Source organism: Eretmochelys imbricata, chromosome 16 (genome assembly GCF_965152235.1).
Source record: "Eretmochelys imbricata isolate rEreImb1 chromosome 16, rEreImb1.hap1, whole genome shotgun sequence".
NCBI lineage: Eukaryota > Metazoa > Chordata > Testudines > Cheloniidae > Eretmochelys > Eretmochelys imbricata.
In genome coordinates, this window is record NC_135587.1 from 4,392,067 (window position 1) to 4,414,786 (window position 22,720).

The 22,720-nt window shown below is 47.0% G+C and overlaps 1 protein-coding gene across 2 annotated transcripts; it reads right to left on the reverse strand.

Annotated features, from left to right (window-relative positions):
- EDF1 (endothelial differentiation related factor 1) lies at positions 1-21,063 on the reverse strand. Of its 2 annotated transcripts, none has more exons than XM_077835546.1 (5): positions 20,912-21,063; positions 11,936-11,987; positions 3,330-3,490; positions 2,612-2,705; positions 1-547 (listed from the first exon to the last, which is right to left on the reverse strand). In XM_077835546.1, the coding sequence occupies exons 1-5, from the start codon at positions 20,987-20,989 to the stop codon at positions 486-488; spliced, it is 447 nt and encodes a 148-aa protein (XP_077691672.1). In that variant the 5' UTR covers positions 20,990-21,063; the 3' UTR covers positions 1-485. The 2 variants fall into 2 exon arrangements, with proteins under 2 accessions (XP_077691672.1, XP_077691674.1); XM_077835548.1 differs by lacking the exon at positions 20,912-21,063 and adding an exon at positions 15,630-15,777.
- Positions 21,064-22,720: the final 1,657 nt, after the last annotated feature.

Here is a 22,720-nt window from a genome sequence, read left to right on the forward strand (position 1 = left end):
TGAAGGGTAACAAACTTTATTATACATCTCTTTAAAACAGGCTGGAAGGAACAAATAAACGTCATTCCAATATAGTGCCCCAAACCCACCCCTTTTCCATATGGATTCTGATCAACCCCCACCTCTCCCAACCCACCCTCCCTTAAAATTGCTCCAATTAAATTATCCTACTTCAGATCACCCCAACTGTCTTATCAATAGCTATTTCTGAACACCAAGACACACTGTTCTGGCAAAATTAGATGCAATATTTATTGGGTTTAGTTTCTTAATCTCCAGAAAGGAGAAAGGAAAAAACAAAATCAGGAAAATCATTTCTTAAGTTTGCCTTTTTACAGAAGGTAGAAATTCTGTAGGTCCCCATCCCCCCCAAGCAAGTCTGAAACCCTCTTGTTCTGCTTGGCAACATGAAGAGAGATTCTGGTGGTTAAAGAGCACCAGCCAGATGAGATCAGTCTGAACAAACTGATTTCGAGGCTTTGTTTTCATTTCCCTTTCGGGCCAGCCTCAAGTGGTTTTCCAATATCCCTTCCACGTAGCTTAAGGCCTGGAATGACACACAAAGGAGACAACTTTCAGCAGTTTGCCTTGAGTCCTCCCTACATACTTGTCACCCTGAACCCTCAAACAGCCCAACAAATGAACTAAGGTGGCTGGAGGGAGGGGAGGGAGGGAAGGGAGGGAGAAGTCACCCACTACAAGACAGAGCAAGCACAGAAGAGAGAGGAGGAGAAGGGAGATTTATTTAAGAAAAAAATCAGGCTTTATACATAACTGAAAAGAAACTGAAACAGGTAATTGGAAAAACTGACCCTTGCTCAGGTAACTTACAGGCCATTAGCTGAGTCATTGCCCAAAGAATAATCCTGGGGGTGGGGGGGTGTCACTAGTCTGAGAAGCACCACTCTACTAAGCATCATTGCAAAAGCCATTTCAGATGGTTTCAGCAGCAGATATCCTAGTTCATTACAAATATCTAGAAATTAAGGCTTTGTATAACTAGAAAGGTGGGCACTCAGCCATTAAGGTCAGAAGGGACCATTATGATTGTCTAGTCTGACCTCCTGCACAATGCAGGCCACAGAATCTCACCCACCCACTCCTGCAATAAACCTCTCACCTATGTCTGAGCTACTGAAGTCCTCAAACCATGGTTTAAAAAGACTTCAAGGTGCAGAGAATCCTCCAGCAAGTGACCCATGCCCCATGCTGCAGAGAAAGGTGAAACCCCACCCAGGGCCTCTTCCAATCTGCCCTGGAGGAAAATTCCTTCCTGACCCCAAATATGGTGATCAGCTGAACCCTGAGCATGTGGGCAAGATTCGCCAGCCAGATACCCAGGAAAGAATTCTCTGCCGCAACTCAGATCCCACCCCATCTAACAGACCATCACAGGCCATTGGGCCTATTTACCATGAATAGTTAAAGATAATTGCCAAAATCATGTTATCCCATCATATCACCTCCTCCATAAACTTATCCCACTTCCAATGGCACAATGTATTCACTGCAAAATACATGACTTTGGATTTACATAAGGCCTTCAGGTCTCTGCCATCCAAAAAAATCACTATCAGACATAGAGCAAGTCCCAGACACTGAACCAATGTGAGTTTTCAATCCTTGCAGAGAGCTGAAAGCTTCGGAGTTCCTGCTTCTAAATCAGCAGAAACAATCTTAACATTAGGATGCAAAGTGACACCCCATAGGTCAGTGGTCTCCAACCTTTTTATACCCAAGATCACGTTTTGAATTTAAGGGCAACCCAGGATCTACCCTGCCTCTTCCCCAAAGCCCCACTCCCTCCATCCCACCTCTGTCCATTTCTTGTTCTCCCGCACCCTCACTCACTTTGACTGGGCTAGGGCTGGGGCACAGGGTGGTGGCGGCTCTGAGAGGGAGGGCAGAGCTGAGGCTTGGGGTGCAGGAGGGGGGTTTGGAGTGCTGGCTCTAGGAGGGGGCTCCTAGGGCTGGGGTGCAGCCTCCCACCAGACAGCACTTACCTCCAGCAGCTCCCAGTTGGTGGTGTAGCATGGCTGCCGCTAAGGCAGACTCCCTGCCTACCCAGGCCTGCCGCCGCCCCCTGAGGAGGGGCTGGGGCATGTGGCTCTGCGCACTGCCCTTCTCCGCAAGCACTGCCCCTGCAGCTCCCACTGGCCACAGCTCCCCATTCCTGGCCAGTGGGAGCTGCAGGGGCAGCGCTTGCAGGCAGGAGCAGCGTGCAGAGGGAGACCCCTGGCCCCCCGCCCCTGGGGCCACACTGGCCGCTTCCAGTGCGGCCCCAGGGGCGGGGGGCCAGGGAAGGCAGAGAGTCTGCCTTAGCAGCAGCCCTGCTACACCACTAGAGATCACGATCGATCGAGACATCCTCTAGGATCGACCAGTCGATCGCGATTGACCGGTTGGTGACCACTGCCATAGGTGAACCTATGAAACAGCACTGACATCAACCCTGCAAGCATCCTACCGGCAGAGCAACACGTGCTGTTTCCCTATAGAATTGCTGGGTGCAAACAGAAAGGAGTTAAATGTAGACAATCAAATGACAGCAGCAGCATCCCTCTCCCCCACACTGAAGTGGTTAGATAGCTACTGTGCATCTGACACTCACCGATGGCTCTTTCGATCTTGCCCAGAACCTGGTTGTTGGGGATTGCTCTTCCGCATTCGTAGTCAGCAATAACTTGTGGTTTTTCATTTATTTTCTAAAAAGAAGATGTGCTTTAAACACATCAGTTTAACAAATAGTGAACATTCAGAAACACAAACCCAAGACATCCCATATTACACGAGTGGCTGCATCTTCTCAGAAGTACACCAGGCTTGCAAGAGTGAATTCTGCCTGTCATCACTGGTTTCTTCTATCTGAGTGCTACCATGCCGATAACAGTTGTATTGCAAAAAGGTCTGCCTCGCTCTCAAGAAATCGGATACAAGAACGATAGTGGAGAGTGTCCACAAGCTACAGCAGTCCAGCAGCATGGCAGACACTTCTGTTTGAAAGCTCAGATACAGATAGGTTTTCAACACCTTATGTCAGGAATTACTATGCCAGAGCTAAGTCAGTTAAAGAGGAAGCCATTTTAACTCCAGCCCACAACATAGCTCACAGGTTCCAGATAGAGGTCCCTGGTCCACCACCTGAGCTGCTAGTTAGCCAGTAAACTGAAAAGTTTTGAGGTCTTCTATTAACCCTTGATGATACCTCCTCACCATCTACCGGTCAGGAGGCTAATTTGACACCATTTACAACCCAGCTCCCTCACATACACAGAGCCTGGCTAAGGAAAAGCAGGAGTAGAGACCAAACGACACTGATAAGCACTCACCGTGGCCAAATCCTTTTGTGTCAGGCCCTTGCTCTGTCGGCCCTGCTGGATTACTTTGCCCACCTCAAGGGGGACTCTGTCATGGTGCAGCTCCTCTGTCTCCCGATCCAGCTTAGCTGTGTTCTTAGTGATAGAATGCTGCTTGTTTTGGCCTGCTGCCCCTAGCATTTAAAACAAAATCAAGAAGAGGCAGTGTCAAAACTGTACTATGGCAAACAAGCACTTTGATGAAAGTCAATCAACTTCCCCAAGCTTTGTAGAATTTTCAGCATTCATCACTCTACCTATTCACGTCACCATTAACTTTATCATACAATCACAGACTTTAAGGTCAGAAGGGAACATTATGATGGTCCAGTCTGGCCCCCTGCACAACGCAGGCCACAGAATCTCACCCACCCACTCCTGTAACAAACCTCTACTTATGTCTGAGCTACTGAAGTCCTCAAATTGTGATTTAAAGACTTCGAGGTGCAGAGAATCCTCCAGCAGGTGACCTGCTGATCATGTGATCAACCAATACTCCGAGGTCCTTCTCCTCCGTTACTTCCAAGTGATGTGTCCCCAGTTTATAACAAAAATTCTTGTTATTAATCCCTAAATACATAACTTTGCACTTTTCACTATTAAATTTCATCCTATTACTATTACTCCAGTTTACAAGGTCATCCAGATCCTCCTGTAGGATATCCTGGTTCTTCTCTGTATTGGCAATACCTCCCAGCTTTGCGTCATCCGCAAACTTTATTAGCACATTCCTGCTTTTTGTGCCAAGGTCAGTAATAAAAAGATTAAACAAGATTGGTCCCAAAACCGATCCCTGATGAACTCCACTAGTAACCTCCTTCCAGCCTGACAGTTCATCTTTCAGTGTGACCTGCTGTAGTCTCCCCTTTAACCAGTTCCTTATCCACCTTTCAATATTAATATTTTTCCCCACCTTTTCCAATTTAGCTAACAATTCTCCATGTGGAACCATATCAAGTGCCTTACTGAAATCGAGGTAGATGAGATCGACTGCATTTCCTTTGTCTAAAAAAAAAATCTGTTACCTTCTCAAAGAAGGAGATCAGGTTAGTTTAACACAATCTACCTTTTGTAAAACCATGTTGTATTTTATCCCAGGTACCATTGACCTCAATGTCCTTAACTACTTCCTCCTTCAAATTTTTTTCCAAGACCTTGCATACTACAGATGTCCAACTAACAGGCCTATAGTTACCCAGATCACTTTTTTCCTTTCTTAAAAATAGGAACTATGTTAGCAATTCTCCAGTCATATGGTACAACCCCTGAGTTTACAGATTCATTACAAATTTTTGCTAATGAGCTTGCAATTTCATGTGCCAGTTCCTTTAATCTTCATCCAAGAATATTATCTGGGCCCCTGGATTTAGCCCCATTAAGCTGTTCAAGTTTGGCTTCTACCTCGGATGTGGTAATATCTACCTCCATTTCCCCATTCCCATTTGTCGTCCTACCATTATCCCTAAGCTCCTCATTAGTCTCATTCAATACTTTGCCTCAGTCTTTGTTTAGATATTGGGCCATGCCTTGATTATCCTTAACCTCCACTCCATCTTCAGTGTTTAGCAGTCCCACTTCTTTCTTTGTTTTCTTCTTATTTATATGGCTATAGAACTTTTTACTATTGGTTTTAATTCCCTTTGCAAGGTCCAACTCTACATGGCTTTTGGCCTTTCTCACTTTATTCCTACACGTACTGACCTCAGTAAGGTAGCTTTCCTTGCTAATCCCTCCCATCTTCCACTCCTTGTAGGCTGCTTTTTCTTAATCACTTCTCTGAGATGCTTGCTCATCCAGCTTGGTCTACAACTCCTGCCTATGAATTTTTTCCCCTTTCTTTGGATGAAGGCTTCTGATAGCTTCTGCAGCTGTGACTTGAAGTAATCCCAGGCCTCCTCTGCCTTTAGATCCACAAGTTCTTCAGTCCAATCCACTTCCCTAACTAATTTCCTTAATTTTTTTAAGTTAGCTCTTTTGAAAGTCACAGATCTATTTTTTGTTTATCCTTCCATTTAGTTTGAACTGAATTAGCTCATGATCGCTTGAACCAAGGCTGTCCCCTACAACCATTTCTTCTAGGAGGTCCTCACTACTCACCAAAACCAAATCTAAAATGGCATCCCCTCTAGTCGGTTCAGCAACTACTTGGTGAAGGAATCCATCAGCTATCGCATCTAGGAAAATCTGAGCCCTATTATTATTAGCACTTGTCCTCCAGTCTATATCTGGGAAGTTAAAGTCTCCCATGATCACACAATTCCCATTACTATTTACTTCATTAAAAACATTAAAGAGGTCTATCCATATCCAGATCGGATCCCGGCAGCCTGTAGCACACCCCAAGTACTATCCCAGGGCAGGCTCCAGTAGCTTTCTTCCCCAATGTGATTTTTGCCCAGACAGACTGTCTTATCCATTCCATCGCTTATTTCTTTACATTCTACCTCATCATTGATATAAATGTTACTCCACCACCTTTACCTTTATTTCTGTCTTTCCTAAACAGCACATCCCCTTCAATACCTGTAGTCCAGTCATGACTCCTATTCCACCATGTTTCTGTTGTCCCTAGAATATCTGGTTTCATTTCCTGCACCAGTAGCTCTAGTTCCTCCATTTTGTTACCTAGGCTCCTCGCATTGGTGTACAAACATCTTAATTTTTGCTATTTGGCCTCGCTCACATTCTTTGCCCGGTTAGGCATGGTCATTCTACTGCCAGTATCACCTATTAGACTGGTATGTACACTACCCTTCCTCCTTATGTCCATTCTCCCACCCACAGCTGTATCTTTTCTTACTTCATTTTCTTCCCTCTCAATGTTAAAATCCGGTGTAGAGGTTACCTGGACATCTCCCAACCATCTTCCCCAGATTCCATCAGTTCCACTGATGCAGAAGTTACCATAGAATCACTCTTCAGAACCTAAGCTTTTAATTAAAAAAATTCAGCACTGATGATTGCAAAGAAAATCTTCCAAACAAAACTTAAGTGTAACTGAGGCAACGCTGCCTGCAGACTGCCTGAAATAATACTTGAGACAGGTGTTAACTGCTTTATTAATCTTAATTGGCTTGACTCTGAAACCTAATGACAACAATCTCAACTATGCTGCTGGCCATTTTACCAGAAACCCTGTTAATGTTTTAACCCGCAACCCTCTACCCCAGCTGCCAAGCACTCCAAGCTCCCCTACCACTCCCACCACAACTTGTATGATGGAATTGTACAGTGCAGTCTGTGGCATGTTGAAAACTGAAAATTTAGGGCAGAATAAAATGTAATGCACTACCAAAACACAAAGACTACTGGCTTATTGGTTTTCATATTTCAGTTTAAAATATTAATTTGACTTTGAATTGCTATAGAACTTCCAGTCTACCACATAATTTAAGTCTAGTTCACTGTGGAGTATGAAAGGCCTTCAATCTGTTACTCAATAAAACGTACATGGACCAAGAGAAGTTAAAGTACACTCATTTGAGGGAAGGTAGCTAAGTACCCAAATACTCTCACAATTCACATTACTTGAGTACACATGCATAAAATATTACACCGCATAATCAAGCAACAAAGCTAGTTCCATCCAAACCTCAGCCTATACACCTGAAAAGTCTATACTCTCACTAGATTACAAATATTTCCAGTTTTGACTTTCTGTAGAACTAATTTTCATTTGTGGTCAAGGATTTCAGGAATTTCTATTGTCAGATGGATGGTTAAGGCTGTTTTTCAAACATGCAGAATTACCTTCCTCTTGTGCATGCATTTGCCAACCAAATGGTGTTGGAAGTATAAGGCTATTCCAAACATTGTTACCTTTCCCTCAACAGTGCACTTTAATCATTAAAAAAAGCTCTAACGCATTTCAAACCAACATTCCTTGATATACATTTTAATTTCAAAGTGACCTGCAAATAATATAAATTGGGCTTATATCCTTTTTGCTTATAATGTATATAGACTTTAAGGTCAGAAGGGACCATCATGATCATCTAGTCCAGGGTTTCTCAACCTCTTGCTCAGAGCCACGCCTCCCCCACCCCCAACATATTACAAAAAAACACAGCCCACCTGTGCCACAACTGTTTTTCCTGCGTATCCAGTAGATTAAAAACCAGGGCCAGTGTTATGGGGTACCAAGCAGGGCAACCGTTCAGGGCCCCATGCCACAGAGGGCCCCATGAAGTTAAGTTGCTCAGGCTTTGGCTTTAGCCCTGGGCAGTGAGGCTCAGGCTTTGGGTTCAGCCCTGGGCCCCAGAGAATTTAATGCTGGATCTTTGGTTTATTTTGGCAGACCCCCTGAATCTGCTCATGGCTCCACAGGGGGCCCTGGACAAGAACCACTGATCTAGTCTGACCTCCTGCACCCACTCCTAGAAATAGACCCCTAAGCTCTGGCTGAGTTGCTGAAGTCCTCAAACCATGGTTTAAAAGACTTCAAGTTACAGAGAATCCACCATTTATGCTAGTTTAAACCTGCAGGCAACCAGCGCCACATGCTGCAGAGGAAGGCAAAAACAAAAAAAACACAAACAAAAACCAACAGCATTTCTGCCAATCTGACCCCAGGGGAAAATTCCGACCCCAAATATGGTGATCAGTTAGAGCCTGAGCATGTGGGTAAGACCCACCAGGCAGATACCCAGGAAAAAAATTCTCCGTAGTAACTCAGAGCTCTCCCCATCTAGTGTCTCATTTCCAGACATTGGGTTTTTTTGCTATTGGCAGTCATCAATGGACCATATGCCATTGTAGATAGCCGCATCATACCATCCCCTCCATAAATTTATCAAGCTCAGGTCTTGAAGCCAGTTAGGTTTTTTTGCCCCCACTGCTCCCCTTAGAAGGCTGTTCCAGAACTTCATTCCTCTCCTCTGATGGTTAGAAACCTTCATTTAATTTCAAGGCTAACCTTGTTCATGGCCAGTTTATATCCATTTGTTCTTGTGACTCCACAGGTGCTTAACTTAAATAAGTCTTCCCCCTCCCTGGTATTTATCCCTCTGATGTATTTATACCTTTTGGTGAGGCTAAACAAGACAAGCTCTTTGAGTCTCCTCTCATAAGGTAGATTTTCTATTCCTTGGATCATCCTAGTAGCCGTCCTCTGCACCTGTTCCAGTTTGAATTCATCCTTCTTAAACATGGGAGACCAGAACCGCACACAGTACTCCAGATGAGAGCTCAGCAGTGCCTTGTATAATGGTACTAACACCTCCCTGTCTCTACTGGAAATACCTCCCCCAATGCATTTTAGGACAGCATTAACCTTCTTCACAGCTGCATTACATTGGCAGCTCACAGTCATCCTACGATCAGCCAATACACCCAGGTCTTTCTCCTCTTCTGTCACTTCCAACTGGTAAGTCCCCAGCAGATAGCAAAAAATCTTGTTGTTAGTCCCTAAGTGCATGACCTTGCACTATTAAATTTCATCTACTCCAGTTTACAAGGTCATCCAGATCTTCACATGTGATAGTCTGGTCCTCCTCCATACTGGCAATACCTCCCAACTGTGTGTCCTCTGCAAGTGTCATTAGCGTACTCCCACTTGTTGTGCTAAGATATAAGAGACTGAAAGGTTTTTTTGTTTTATTTATTTATTTTTTTAAAGGGATCAGTGTCAACTCCTGCTTCCCCTGGTTTTACTGCAGGACCTACTGAAGGTCTCAGAGGATGTACCGTTAGTTCTCTCTGAATAACCCAAGAGGTGAGGGTGTTGACTCTTGAACAAAGATGTTCCTTCCCCAAAATGTTAACCACTACAGATAATTCAGCATTAGCAACAAAAAAAACAAAAATCCACAAAGTTTTAAACCTGAATAAAAATCCCTTCCCCTCCAAGTTTTCACTCTTTTGGCTGTTGGCAGTTCATTAGATTTCCAGTTATCACAGACTCTCTCAAGCTGTAAGAGACCTTAATTTCTAACATCACACACTTTCCCCACTGATGGTGAGTACTATTATATATTAATCATCCATATTTTATTTTAAATTTGTATTGCCCTGTAACATTTCATTCTCGGTAGTGATACTGAAGTTAACACAGATATTTCACAGTGATTATTCATGTTAACATGCTTAATACATGTGTGTGGGTGTGTTTTATTAAATGACAGACTTGAATCATAAAGCTAAGATAAAGAGTTCATGTGTACGGACTGTTTTCTTTCAAACTCTGATATGAATATTAAATAAGCCACAAAAGGCTTGAAAGTTTCAAATATGGTTTTATATATGCCTACAATAATTTTATTTTACAAAATCAAAGTTAATACTCTTCATAAACTCAAAACAGATTCAAAACAAAACAGTTTTCTCTAAGTGTTTTAATGCTAATATTTACATCTATTTGACATTTTATTTATGTACTTTTTCAAAGTCTCAGATGTAATTTATTACATCTTTCTTGGAGGTTATTTTTAGGTTATACAGTGGTTTGATTTCATTTAACAATATAAGCAATATGTCCTGGATATATTATTAATGCACAGCATTGTATGCGTTTGTTGAACAGGTGCACTTGCTTTGTGAAAAATGTTTTTCTGGAGTCCAGACTTTGACCTTGGCCAAGAAATATAGACCTTGACAAAAAAAATAGGACTATCCTGGATCCCCCTTCTCCTTTATTTCCACTTAAATTTATATTTGTTTTCAAGTCTGATCATTACATATAGCAAACTTTATTAGAAGAGGGTACTTTAATGAGCTAGAGATGTGTTTTATCCTTTTCTGGATTACATTATTACAATCAACATCTAGAAAGGAAATGCACAAATTTAAAAAAATCAACATTCACCATTCTTAACTTCTCCCCATTGTTTTTTTAAACTTTCCCTATTATCCTTAACTATTGAAGCACATATATTATGTATTGTCAGAGCCTGACCTGAGACCTCTGCAAAATGAAGACGACTGAAGGACTGTTGAGAGTTTAGAGGTCTTAAATATTCATTATTTTCTCTAAGGTTTTTAGGGGGAAATCCACATAAAGTACAGACAGAATAGTACCATTACACTGTATTATGTAAATACATGTTTACACTTCTTAAAGAACTTTAAATAGGTTGTCAACATAATAGACTGCAAGAGTTCCAACATCTGTAACGATTTAATTCATAATTAAAAACTAGTGCAATAGCTATTTTTATATATCTCACTTCTTGTATTTTGAAAGAGTGAATTTATGGAAATATGTATTATTTTAGCTCTACTGCATAACAGTGTTGCTATGGTTAAAGATGCTGTAACAGTTCTATTTTATATATATCAGCCACTAGGATCTTATCTTTTAGATATTTGCTCCAAGCTGCATTTTTGGATTAAAGAATTTTAGCCAAAATTATATTTTTGGTAGTTTTCCAAAAAAGACTATCTGTTTTTAGAGTTTTGTAAATGCAGTACACATAAATGAATTCATTTATGTAAAAAGCAAGTATTTTTTTAAAAAGATACATAGCTCAATTCTCATTTACACCAAGTCCTTTTTACATAATTCAGTAAGCATAAAGGGGCCTTGATTTAGGAGTAAATGATGTTTATACCCACTATAAGGGCCCACTTTACAGTCAGAGCAGTGTAAAAGTACAGGTGCCAACACCATGGGGGGGAGGGGGAGGGGGACGGGGACAGGGGAGATTGTCCCGCTGATCAGCAACTCCTCCTCCCTCCCAGCACCTCCAACCCACCACCAATCAGCTGTTTGGCAGCCAGTGGGATTAAGGTGAATCACTCAGGATGCAAACACCTCCAGAGAGGTATCACCCCTGGGGGAGGTTGGCACGTAATGGTTCAAACTGGGTTTTCCAGAGACCAACAGACAATGAAAAGGTTTTTGGCATAAAAAAATCCCAGAGATTAAACTGACACATGAGTCTTTTTTCTAATTCAGCAAATGGCCACGACCTTCTGTTTGAGAGAGAGGACGGAAGATTGGATATTAGGAAAACCTTTTTCACTAGGAGGGTGGTGAAGCACTGGAATGGTTACCTAGGGAGGTGGTGGAAACTCCTTCCTTTGAGGTTTTTAAGGTCAGGCTTGACAAAGCCCTGGCTGGGATGATTTAGTTGGGGATTGGTCCTGCTTTGAGCAGGGGGTTGGACTAGATGACCTCCTGAGGTCCCTTCCAACCCTGATATTCTATGAGGGAAACCCTTGCAGAAGGGTTGGAAAGACTTTGGCTTATTAGGACCACCTAGGATGAATGGGTGACCTTTGGTAAGCTTCTGCCGTGCATATGGGAACTTTTATTTGTTTAATATGTTTCCTACGATTAAACGCAATTTGCTTTGTAACTAGCACACACTGTTGTAACCCCTGGAGAAAGTTTAAAAAGTGCTGGGGAAAATCACAGAGGTGCTGCAAAAACCCTAAGTCCCCAAGTCTGGAGGAAGAGAGATAAGGTCCCTGTCTGAGAGACGCAAGGGCTGGGACCCTGAAATCTGAAGTGGGTACCCTTGAGGAACGCTGGGGTACATGTGTGCAGTTAACCCTAAAACTGTGACGGGGTAACTATGAAGTTAAAGGAAAACATGAAACTGGCCTTCCCTACCCACCCCCGAGACAGAAATACCTACATTTCTTGGAGGTCTCTACATCTTCTCCTCTTCTCTGAGCTGCTAAGATTGCCTAGAAATAAGAAATTTAACTTTATCAAGATTAGTTCCATTAACATAAGGCACAGACCACTATTTAAACACTTTAACAAAGAATGATTTATCCTCAAACAGCCAAGCTGCTAGCAAAAAAAAAACCTCCCTGAGCATGTATCCAGGCAACCGCAATGACTTTGCTACAAGAGGAGAGGAAAGGAAGTAGCCTGCTTTGGCAGTTGGATAGGAGATTTATTAGTTCTGAGAAGTACATTGGAAGAACTCTCCATATTAATAGAGACATTTTGGATGTTCTGGAGAAAAAAATTATGTTATGTGGATTTTAATCTTCCTTCACCCAGTTTGAGAAAGAAACATTGCTTTATAGTCCCTATTATCGAGAAAGCAATGTAAAATGGGCTAGGATAACGTCTAGAGTTGTGTCTAGACTGCAATTTAAGTCCCAGGTTTGAACTCAGGCTCAAGCCTAATCCACCATCTACACATAAATCACGAAAACCCAGGGTAGGGGTGCAATTTCAGACCGGTGGAGTGGGGGAAGACAGCAACTTTACCCATGATTCAAGGGGCTACTTAAGGCATCTGATAACTTAGGCCTGGTCTACACTACAAAGTTAGGTCGACATAAGCCGCGTTAGGTCAATTTAATAACTTATGTGTCTATACTACTGAGTCCCCTTCCGCTGACTTCAAGGGCCTATAAAGTCAACTTTTGTACTCCACCTCCATGAGAGGCACAGCGCTTGATTCGACATCCAAGGGTTGACATGGGGATAGTGTAGACACGGTGTTGTGTAATTTGAATGAACTGGCCTCCAGGAGGTGTCCCACAGTGCTCTGCTTTGACCACTCTGGAGAGCACTTTCAACTCCACTGCACATCAGCCAGGTACACAGGAAACAGTCGCCCCCCTGTTAAAGCCCTGGAAACTTTTGAATTTTCATTTTCTGTTTGATCAGCATGGAGAGCTTGTCAGCATAGCTGACATGGATGCTCAAGGCCGCAAATGTGCTCCAGCATGGAGTACACAGGAGGTGCTGGATCTTATTGCTGTGTGGGGATAAGAGTCTGTGCAGGCAGAGTTCCGATCCAGCAGAAGAAATGCTGACATCTTTGCCAAAATCACACAGGGCATTGGGGAAAAGGGCTACAACACGGACACACAGAAGTGCGACATGAAAATAAAGGCACTTCAGCAAGCATACCAGAAGACAAAGGGAGGCAAACAGTCACTCTGGTTCTGATCCACAGACATGCCACTTCTATGAGGAGCTGCATGTGATTCTTGGTGGCAACCCCATCACTACCCCAAAATGCTCCATGGATACCTCCCAGGAGCCCCGGGCGACCTCAAGCAACAACAAGGACATTGTTGATGAGGAAGAGGAGGAGAATGCAAGGCAGGCAAGTGAAGGATCCATTCTCCCTCAACAGCCAAGAACCCTTTTTAAACTCTGGAGCACATCCCCACACAGGACCAATTGCCGGCAGAGCATGATGCCCGGGAAGGCACCTCTGGTGAGTCCACATTTCCAATCAAACTGTCGGGGTTACATGCTATTATTTTTAATGTTGAATCTGAAGAAAAAAGGAGGTGTCGTGGGTATCGGTGACCACTCCAGCTATGCAGAGGGAGCTCTCCAAAAGACTTTATGTGCATGGGGATGGCCCTGGAATCCTTCATGGAGATCTCTAGGAAGCTTTCATGGAGGTACTCTGCAATCCTTTGCAGAAGGTTTCTGGGAAGGGCTGCCTTATTTCGTCCACCACGGTAGGATACTTTCCCCTGCCACTCCAGTATTAACTCTGCTGGCATCATTGCGGCACACAGCACTGCAGCATAAGGACCAGGTCTGTACCCAGACGCTTGCAGCATTTGCTCCCTTTCCGCCTTCCTTACCCTCAGGAAAGTGATATTGTATGTGGTCACCTAGGGGAAACGGGGGGAGTTTTAAACGCTAGCCCTTAAACCACAAGCAATTTGACAAGTAATCCACCCCATTTGGTGAATTCTCAGTCACAGAACCACACTTTCCCAAGTGTGCTCTGGTTGTGGTTGGAAGGGATCATCACATATTGCAACCAGCACTTAAAAATGGGGAGGCGGATGTTTCCTGTTTGTCTCCTTTCCCCCCGCCCCCAACCCAGTGCCACTTTTGTAACAACCAAACTATTTGCAAAGCTTGACACTGGTGCCTGTCCTCAAGCAATACCAAGGTTGCTAGGGGAAAAGGGGCCTTTTCTCAAGTTCCAACCTGTGATCCCAAGAATGTGCTGCAGCTTTTGTGAAGACAAGACCTCTCACCCATGCCTCGTGCACTACACACCATGGCTGGAGCAGCAAACCAACTCCTGCAATAGCCAGTGGTTGTGATTACGTTGTGGCTTGCAGGGAAGTGCATTGAGGGATGTTTCTTTTATAAAAAGAATTAACCTTGCACCAGAAACAATGCATGCACTGTCAATGCTACCCTTGTGCTTTGTATTCTTTACAGCTGAAACCTGTCCATTGGCACATCTTCCACACTGGGACAGAGACTTTCCCAGATTAGAAGGCAGAAAAAGACTACTTGGGAGGACTTGTTCAATGAATTAATGCACGCCTCCAAGAGTGACAAGACGGAGCTCAGAGCATGGAGGATTACACTGCGTGACAGCCTGCATAAGGACAGCATGTAGGGAACAAGAGCATGCCACCGAGGAAGAGATGCTGTGGATTATGAAGGAACAAACAGACACAGGGGGAGGGATAGCTCAGTGGTTTAAGCATTGGCCTGCTAAACCCAGGGTTTTGAGTTCAATCCTTGAGGGGGCCACTTACGGATCTGGGGCAAAAACTGGTCCTGCTTTGAGCAGGGGGTTGGACTATATGATCTCCTGAGGTCCCTTCCAACCCGGATATTCTATGATTAGGCGTCCGATTGAGGCTCAAGAAAGGCAGCTGGATGCTTGAATCCCTCTGGAGCCATTGCTGAACCTGCTGCCATCATCACCCAGTTCTACATCCTCCCCGCCCCCCACAAACATCGGGGGGAGAGGAGCACTCAATACCAGGGGAGGGTACAAGGACCAGAAGGCGCCCGTTCCCGCACCTTTGATGGTTATTGCAGTGCATCTGTAAGCAAGCTTTCCTTGTTCCCGCCCCCGCAGTATCAGCAGCCCTTTTGCCCCAAGTTATCTTACTTTTCTTTGCTGTCTGTGTGTTTGTGACCATAATAAAACTTTACAGATTGAAGAGCCTTTTCTCCTCATTCATCAGTACACTGTGGTTAGTGGGGGTGGAGTTTACAGGGGAGAAAATGCAATTAAGGGAACAGCTTGGTAAGGAACAACACACGTGTTCCGTCTACAGTCCCACAGCAGTTAGGGAACCGCATAGTGGCAAAACCATCCACTATGCCCTGCATGTTGCCCAGAGTCACTATCCTTCGTAGCAGAAGTCTATTGATTGCCCTGGAAACTTGGATCACAGCAGACCCCATGGTAGATTTACCCACTCCAAGTTGATTCCCCACTGATCGGTAGCAGTCTGACATTGCAAGCTTCCAGAGAGCTATCACCACTCGCTTCTCAACTGTCAGAGCAGCTCTCATTTTACTATTGCTGCGCTTTAGGGCTGGGGAAAGCTCCTCACACAGTTCCATGAAAGTGGCCTTACGCATTCGAAAGTTCTGCAGCCACTGCTCGTCATCCCATAGCTGCATAACTATGCGGTCCCACCAGTCAGTGCTTGTTTCCTGGGCCCAGAAGCGGTGTTCCACCATGTCAACGTGATGCGTGACTGTTGCCAGCATCTGCTAATTGCTCCGGTCCACGGCTTCCAGCAGGGCTGCTTGCGTGGCATCACATTGTTCCTGCTTCGGCTCAGTATATACTGCAGGATAAGACATGAGGTGTTTGTAATGCTCACAACAACAGTGTACAGCTGATCAGAGTCCACGCTTGCTGTGCTATGGCGTCTGCGCGGGTAACCCAGGTTTAGGAAAAAAGGCGCGAAAAAGGCTTGGTTTCTTTGCGGTGCATTTCAGGGAGAGAGGGAGGTAAGTGCATCATGGGAGGCTAACGCCATCTTATAACCACCCGCGCAAATGTTTTGGTCCCATGAGGCATCGTAAGCACCCAACCCAAAACTCCACTCAGCTCCATGCACTCACCCATAGTGCAGTGCTCTGTGCATTGATGCAAGCCCTGCTAGGGAGGATGCACTCCACCGACACTATGAGCATAGTGGGGACACACAAGATCAACTTGCTTAAATCGGCGGATCAATGTCGATTAACATAAAATCAACTTAACTTTGTAGTGTAAATATACCCTTAGATACAGTACTCCTAATTACTATATAAAGAAAAAATATACAAACCCCAATTAAAGCCATTGTTCTAAATTTACACATAAATTTAAAATATCAGGAGACAATACAACAAGATATTCCCAATCCCAAGCCTTGAGGTATCAATTTTGGAGCCTTACAAGGTATCAGAAACACACGTCTGATACTTTATACACTACCTTTAGTAGAGATAAATACAAATAAATAAAATAGGCTTCCTTTCTCTAACAGATGTTCTGTGTTACTGCCACTATCTACTCTATTTTAGTCAATTGTTTTCACACTACTAAAAATGTATTTAATTTTAACGTGATTACTTTTTTTCCTCTTATTAAGAATGGGAAATTTTTCTAATTATTTTGGCATTTATATTTACTGATCACAATCATGTATCTGACTCACTAACATTTGACTCCATCATTGCTATTAGTATCAGACTTGGAACCGCATTTGTTTTTCTATGAATTTTAAGTTATTTTACAGATATAACTAAAAATACTATTTGAAAATAAATAACCTTCATCTGTAGTGTGTCTGAAGTTGTGCGTTTAGCTAATTTTTTTTAAACTGGCATTGCTAAGGGGAGTACAAGCTAAGTTTACATTCAAGAAGGATCACATTATTTGATTGTATCACTTTAAACAATGATTGACAAAGCTCAACATGGTCAGTAATAATGATAATTACTCCAGCCAGGACCAGTTAGGCATTTTAGAACTCACTACTCAAAGAATTAAATTTAAGCAAAAGAAAGAAAAACAAACTATGAAATAGACAGAACCAGTCAAAAAAACTAAAATAAGCACTGTAGTTCTTAAAGAACTTTTAAAGAAAAAAAAAACAGAGACTAGATGTGCATTTCGACGGGAAGTACCAAGTAGTAACAGCACCACCACTAGTGTGTGAGGGAGATTAAGTGTGAGCCTGAGTGAGTGTGTCAGCACACCAAGCACTTTTTCAGTATAGCAGCAGCTGAAGCACCAACTCCTGAGCCAGAGGCAGCAACACAGACAGGCCCTGTCCTCTCACCCAGCTTAGTGAGACCAGACACATGGGGGAGCAGCTTGGCCAGTGGCAGCCGCAGTGGAAGACAGAGTGGTAGAGGAGGGGTGGCATCTCCCACCCTGCTGCAAACTGCACCCGAATGTGGTATGAAGCCTGGGGGGAGGACAGGTGCTCCTCTGACTCACGGCTCTGACCTAGAGTCCCAGGACCCCTTGGGGGTGAAGGGTCTGAGCCCGAATCAAGCGGGGATCCAGGATTCAATCCCTATTGCTTTGAAGTGTAGATGCAGTCCCACTGGACTGGTGTTTGAGGAGTCTGCCGAAAATATTCCACAATCCCACGGGCTGATTTTCTTTGTCCTCTGGATAGTCAGGTTTGGTGGACAGCCAAGTTTTCCCACACTGCACCACAAACAAAGGGCTAGAGTGGCCACATTTTGGGAAGGCACTAGGAAGTCTAGGACATGGGTGGTTGGACTTGGGCCCACATAATTCAGTGTAGACACTCAAGCCCTAAATTAACAAACCCAGGGTCTGCTAACTTGAGTTCTACTAAACTTGGGCTTACATTGCACTGCAGACAGACCCTGAAGCTGCATATATCTGAAGACATGGTTAAGGATACAATTCTCTTATGGAAGTTACAGATTCCATGACTTTCCAGGACCTTCATGACTTCTTCTGGGGCGGGGCAGAGCCGGCACCCTGCCCCGTGGCCCCCAAAACAGCTAGCCAGCAGCCTGCCCAGGGGACCTCTGCTATGGTGCTGGGCCCCAACCCTCTGGCGTAGCAGCTGGAGTGTGGTCAGCCCTCTTGGGGCTGGAGAAGAAGCAGTTAGCCCCTGCCACAGGAGCATCGGTGGGGCTGGAGCAACTGCAAGCCCTGGCAGTGCTGTTTGTTCCTCCTTTTGCCCCCCAGGGTATTTTTAGTGAAAGTCAAAGACAGGTCGCAGGCTTCCATGAATTTCTGTTTATTGCCCGTGACCTGAATACCCGTGACAGAATCTTAACCTTACATATGGTCTAATCTCATTCACTCAGATGTTTTGTTGAGGTCATCATTTTTGTCTAGTTAAAGAGTAACTGTGTACAAACTTGCCAGGAAAAAAAAAACCGTTTCAAGTCATACACAGAAATGCTCTTTTATGACTTCTCACGGTTGGATAAGAGATTGTTTCCATACCTAGCTAACTTATCCACTTGCTCTCCTAAAATAATTAGACTATAGATGAGAAGTCTGGTGGCATCTTAAAGACCAATAGATTTCTTTGGGCATAAGCTTTCATGCATAAAAAACCCACTTTTTCAGATGCATGGAGATGCATAAAACTGTTAGTCTTTAAGGTGCCACCGGACTCCTCATTGTTTTTGTGGACACAGACTAACGCAGCTACCCCCTGATACGTAGACTATAGATCAGGGCCGGCTCCAGGCACCAGCTTTCCAAGCAGGTGCTTGGGGTGGCAATTAGAACGGGGCGGCAGTCCATGTCGCGTGGCGGCAATTTGGCGGCTGCTCTGCCACTGTTGTGGCGGTGGCAATTTGGCGGCGGCTGCTTGGGGCAGCAAAATTGCTAGAGCTGCCCCTGCTACAGATAGTTATTTTTTAAGTAGCCAGTAAACAAAATGCAGCACTAACCATTAGTATTATTAAACACAAACTCCAACTAAGTACAAGTTAATGGAGAAAAGTATTTATCTCCACTGATACCAAAACCACATGCTCCAGTTTCACCTTGGAACTTTTAGAGTTACCTAGGAACAAACAGATGATAGGCAAAGGTCACAGAATTTGGTATTCAGCTGCCGTACCATGAGGGGCAAAAGGATCAAGGTGACAGATGATTACGAAACAGCTAAGAGATGGTTATCATACAGGTTTTTTGTATAACTGTTCACAGATGGACTGTTTTCAGTTAGGAATTCTGTGTTCATTTTTATTGCCACCCAACAGTAGTTCCACCAAACAGCTACATGACTTTGTTTTCAGGCAATGAACCCACATGTGAAATAAGTAATATGAACTTGGGAAGTTTGCAGCTTCTTCTTCCCAAAGCTGTTGTCCAATCACAAAAATCCTTAAAAATGAAATAGGCCATAGGAGAACTGCAGTACTAGATGTGTGTCAAAAGCTCCTTCCTTTGGGGTTGGGGCAGGACACACACTCCAAGTAGTTTATACTTGTTTCGGCTCCACCCCATTATATTGCATCAGCCAGCTTATTTGATGCACAGCAGTTTTGAAATATTATTTTTAATATACAGTAAATTATCTGTTCTCTATCTTTAATGGGGGTAAGGCCTTTGAAAGCCACTGAATGTCCGAACGCACACAAGAACAAGCCAATGCAACACTGGAGGAGCTTAAGAGAGAGATTAATTTTTAGAATCTGTGCCAAATGCCCCTCTCAGCCTGGTTAGCAGGGTCATATATTGAAAGATAAACTACATTATCTGCAACTCTGTATTTCCAGCTGTATTCCATCTTATTCCTACTAGAAGTAGCAATTCAAGGGGCAACATTATATCTTGCCAAGTCAGTGCTTTTCCTGGATAAGAGTGAAGCCTCAGTGTCAATTCTGTCTTTTCAGCAAAAAAGATGGAAAGCACCAAGATGTCACACAAGAGACCAGCAGCCATTTGTCACTGTACAATAATCTAGGTGAATTAATCTTACTGCACAGACACCAAGTTATTAGAAAAAAGCCACCCTACATGTGCCAGCAATGGAACACACCAAGCCAGACAAAACCCCCTTTTCTATGTCACACTCCTTCCAGCCGCGCTGCGGCCGAGCAGTGACCGGATTCTGCGTTCGGACCGTTTACTGGAGCGGGGGTCTCAACCTCTCTCTTTCTGAGCCCCCCAACAGGCTATAAAAACTCCACGGCCCCCCTGCGCCACAGCACCTGGTTTTCTGCGGATACAAGCCAGGGCTCGCGTTAGGAGGTAGCCAGCAGGGCAACTGCCCAGGGCCCCTGGGCTCAGGGGGCACCATGAAGCTAAGCTACCCAGGCTTCAGCCCCAGGAGGCGGGGCCCCGGTGAGCAGCCAAGCCCAGCACGGCTATGCCTCAACAAAAGGCCCCCGCCAGCAGCCAATATCCAGCCCGCTCCCAAGAGGGGTGCTGGGTGGCGAGCAGGGCAAGGACCCCAGCGAGCGTTACTCGGCGCGCAGCAGCGCGCCCCACTTCCAGCCTCCGCACAAGCCCGCGCAGAGAGCGGCGGCGCGGGTCCCACAGCCCCAAACCGCCGCGAGTCCCGCGCCGCGCCCGCCCCGCAGCCAGAGCGCGCCGCGCCCGTCCCGCAACCAGCCCCGGAGCGCGAGGGGGGCGCGGCAGCCGCCCGGCCCCGGCCCGTGAGCCCCGCCCAGCCCAGCACACGGCAGCGGGTTCGGGGAGCCGGGCCCCGGGCAGCGGGTGCGGGGAGCCGGGCCCGCCCCGCCCCGCCCCGCCCCGGGCCTCCTCCCCCGCGGGCTCAGCCAGCGCCTGAGGGGACCCGGCCCGGCCCGGCCCGCAGCCAGGGAGGGGCCGCGGCTGCGGGGGGGCGGGCCGGGCCGACGGGACCCGCTCGGACAGCCCCGGCCCGGGCTCCGGGCACCCCCTGACCTGCTTGGACTTGGCCTGGGCCGCGCTCGGCCCCTTCTTGCGCAGCACCGTGACCGTGTCCCAGTCGCTCTCCGCCATGGCACCGACCGACTCCGCCCGCAGCGCAGCCTCCTCTTGCACCCTCCTGCCCGCCGCTCATAGGGCGACCTGCCTGTCACTCCTCAAGTAGACTTGCACTGATTGGATGAGAGAGGGGGTCCCGAACCGGAACGGCTGTGCGGACGATCGGCGCGCTGATTGGTGCACATACACGCCACTCATTAAATACGTTACCTTACTGGGTGAGAATGACTCCTTCTGGAGGGTGGGACTTCGGGGCGCCTTGTCTCAATAGGCTTCGGCGTCAACACGCTTCTGGGCCCGCGCTGACGCGTCTCGGGGGCGTGGCCGGGCTGAGCAGGGAGGGACGCGGGGCTGCGGCTGGCTCCGCGCTCGGGGGCGTGGCTGGGGCAGGTGTTTGCTGGGCGGCGCCGGCCCCGGGATCTCCGCCGCCCCGAGCGACAGGCTGTCCGGCCTCCCCGTCCCCCGCGGCTCCACCGCGTCCCCGCCCTGCCTCAAACCCCCCGCCCCGCCTGCCCCCCGGGCGTGCTGCATCCCCCCATTGCCCCCTGCGGGTCCCCCCCCGCCCCGCCTGCCCCCCGGGCGTGCTGCATCCCCCCCCATTGCCCCCTGCGGGTCCCCCCACCCCCCCCCCCGCTCCGCCTGCCCCCCGGGCGTGCTGCATCCCCCCCCATTGATCCCTGCGGGTCCCCCCACCACCCCCGCTCCGCCTGCCCCCCGGGCGTGCTGCATCCCCCCCCATTGCCCCCTGCGGGTCCCCCCACCACCCCCGCTCCGCCTGCCCCCCGGGCGTGCTGCATCCCCCCCCATTGCTCCCTGCGGCTCCTCCCGCCCCGCTCCGCCTGCCCCCCGGGCGTGCTGCATCCCCCCCATTGCCTCCTGCGGGTCCCCCCATCCCCCCGCTCCGCTTGCCCCCCGGGCGTGCTGCATCCCCCCATTGCCCACTGCGGCTCCCCCCGCCCCGCTCCGCCTGCCCCCCGGGCGTGCTGCATCCCCCCCATTGTCTCCTGCGGGTCCCCCCACCCCCCCCGCTCCGCCTGCCCCCCGGGCGTGCTGCATCCCCCCATTGCCCCCTGCGGCTCCCTCCGCCCCGCTCCGCCTGCCCCCCGGGCGTGCTGCATCCCCCCATTGTCCCCTGCGGCTTCCCCCGCCCCGCTCCGCCTGCCCCCCGGGCGTGCTGCATCCCCCCATTGCCCCCTGCGGCTCCTCCCGCCCTCCCCCGCTCCGCCTGCCCCCCGAGCGTGCTGCATCCCCCCATTGCCTCCTGCGGCTCCCACCACCCATCCCCGCTCCGCCTGCCCCCTGAGCATGCTGCATCCCCCCCCATTGCCTTTTGTGGCTCCCCTCACCCCCCCGCTCTGCCTGCCCCCCAGGCGTGCTGTATCCCCCCCATTGCCTCCTGCGGCAGGTGAGCTGAGGCCGTGGGGGCACATTTCTAGGGGCGGCATGGCAGGCGCCAGAATGCTGCCCCTAGAAATGGGCCGCCCCAAGCACCTGCTTGTTTTGCTGGTGCCTAGAGCCAGCCCTGGTGGTTAGGGGGATTTTTACCTCAATAGCTGCACCAGCCTACGCTCCCTTACACTAGTGCAAAGCCCTATTATATCAGTGTCCATTTTTAAAAATGGCTCCAGAGGTGATCTCGGTAATTACAGGCATGTAAGCCTGACTTCAACACCGGGCAAACTGGTTGAAACTATAATAAAGAACAATATTGTCAGACATATAGATGAATGTTGTCGGTAGCTTCCG

What these genes read in the sequence shown, in the direction of transcription:
- EDF1 (XM_077835546.1), bottom strand. Translation starts at nt 20,989, where the DNA reads ATGGCGGAGAGCGACTGGGACACGGTCACGGTGCTGCGCAAGAAGGGG. An exon ending in TGTAGAGACCTCCAAGAAAT is followed by an intron (nt 3,491 to 11,935) that starts GTAGGTATTTCT and finishes TTTAAATGCTAG; the next exon opens with GGGCAGCAGGCCAAAACAAG. An exon ending in CACAAAAGGATTTGGCCACG is followed by an intron (nt 2,706 to 3,329) that starts GTGAGTGCTTAT and finishes TCTTCTTTTTAG; the next exon opens with AAAATAAATGAAAAACCACA.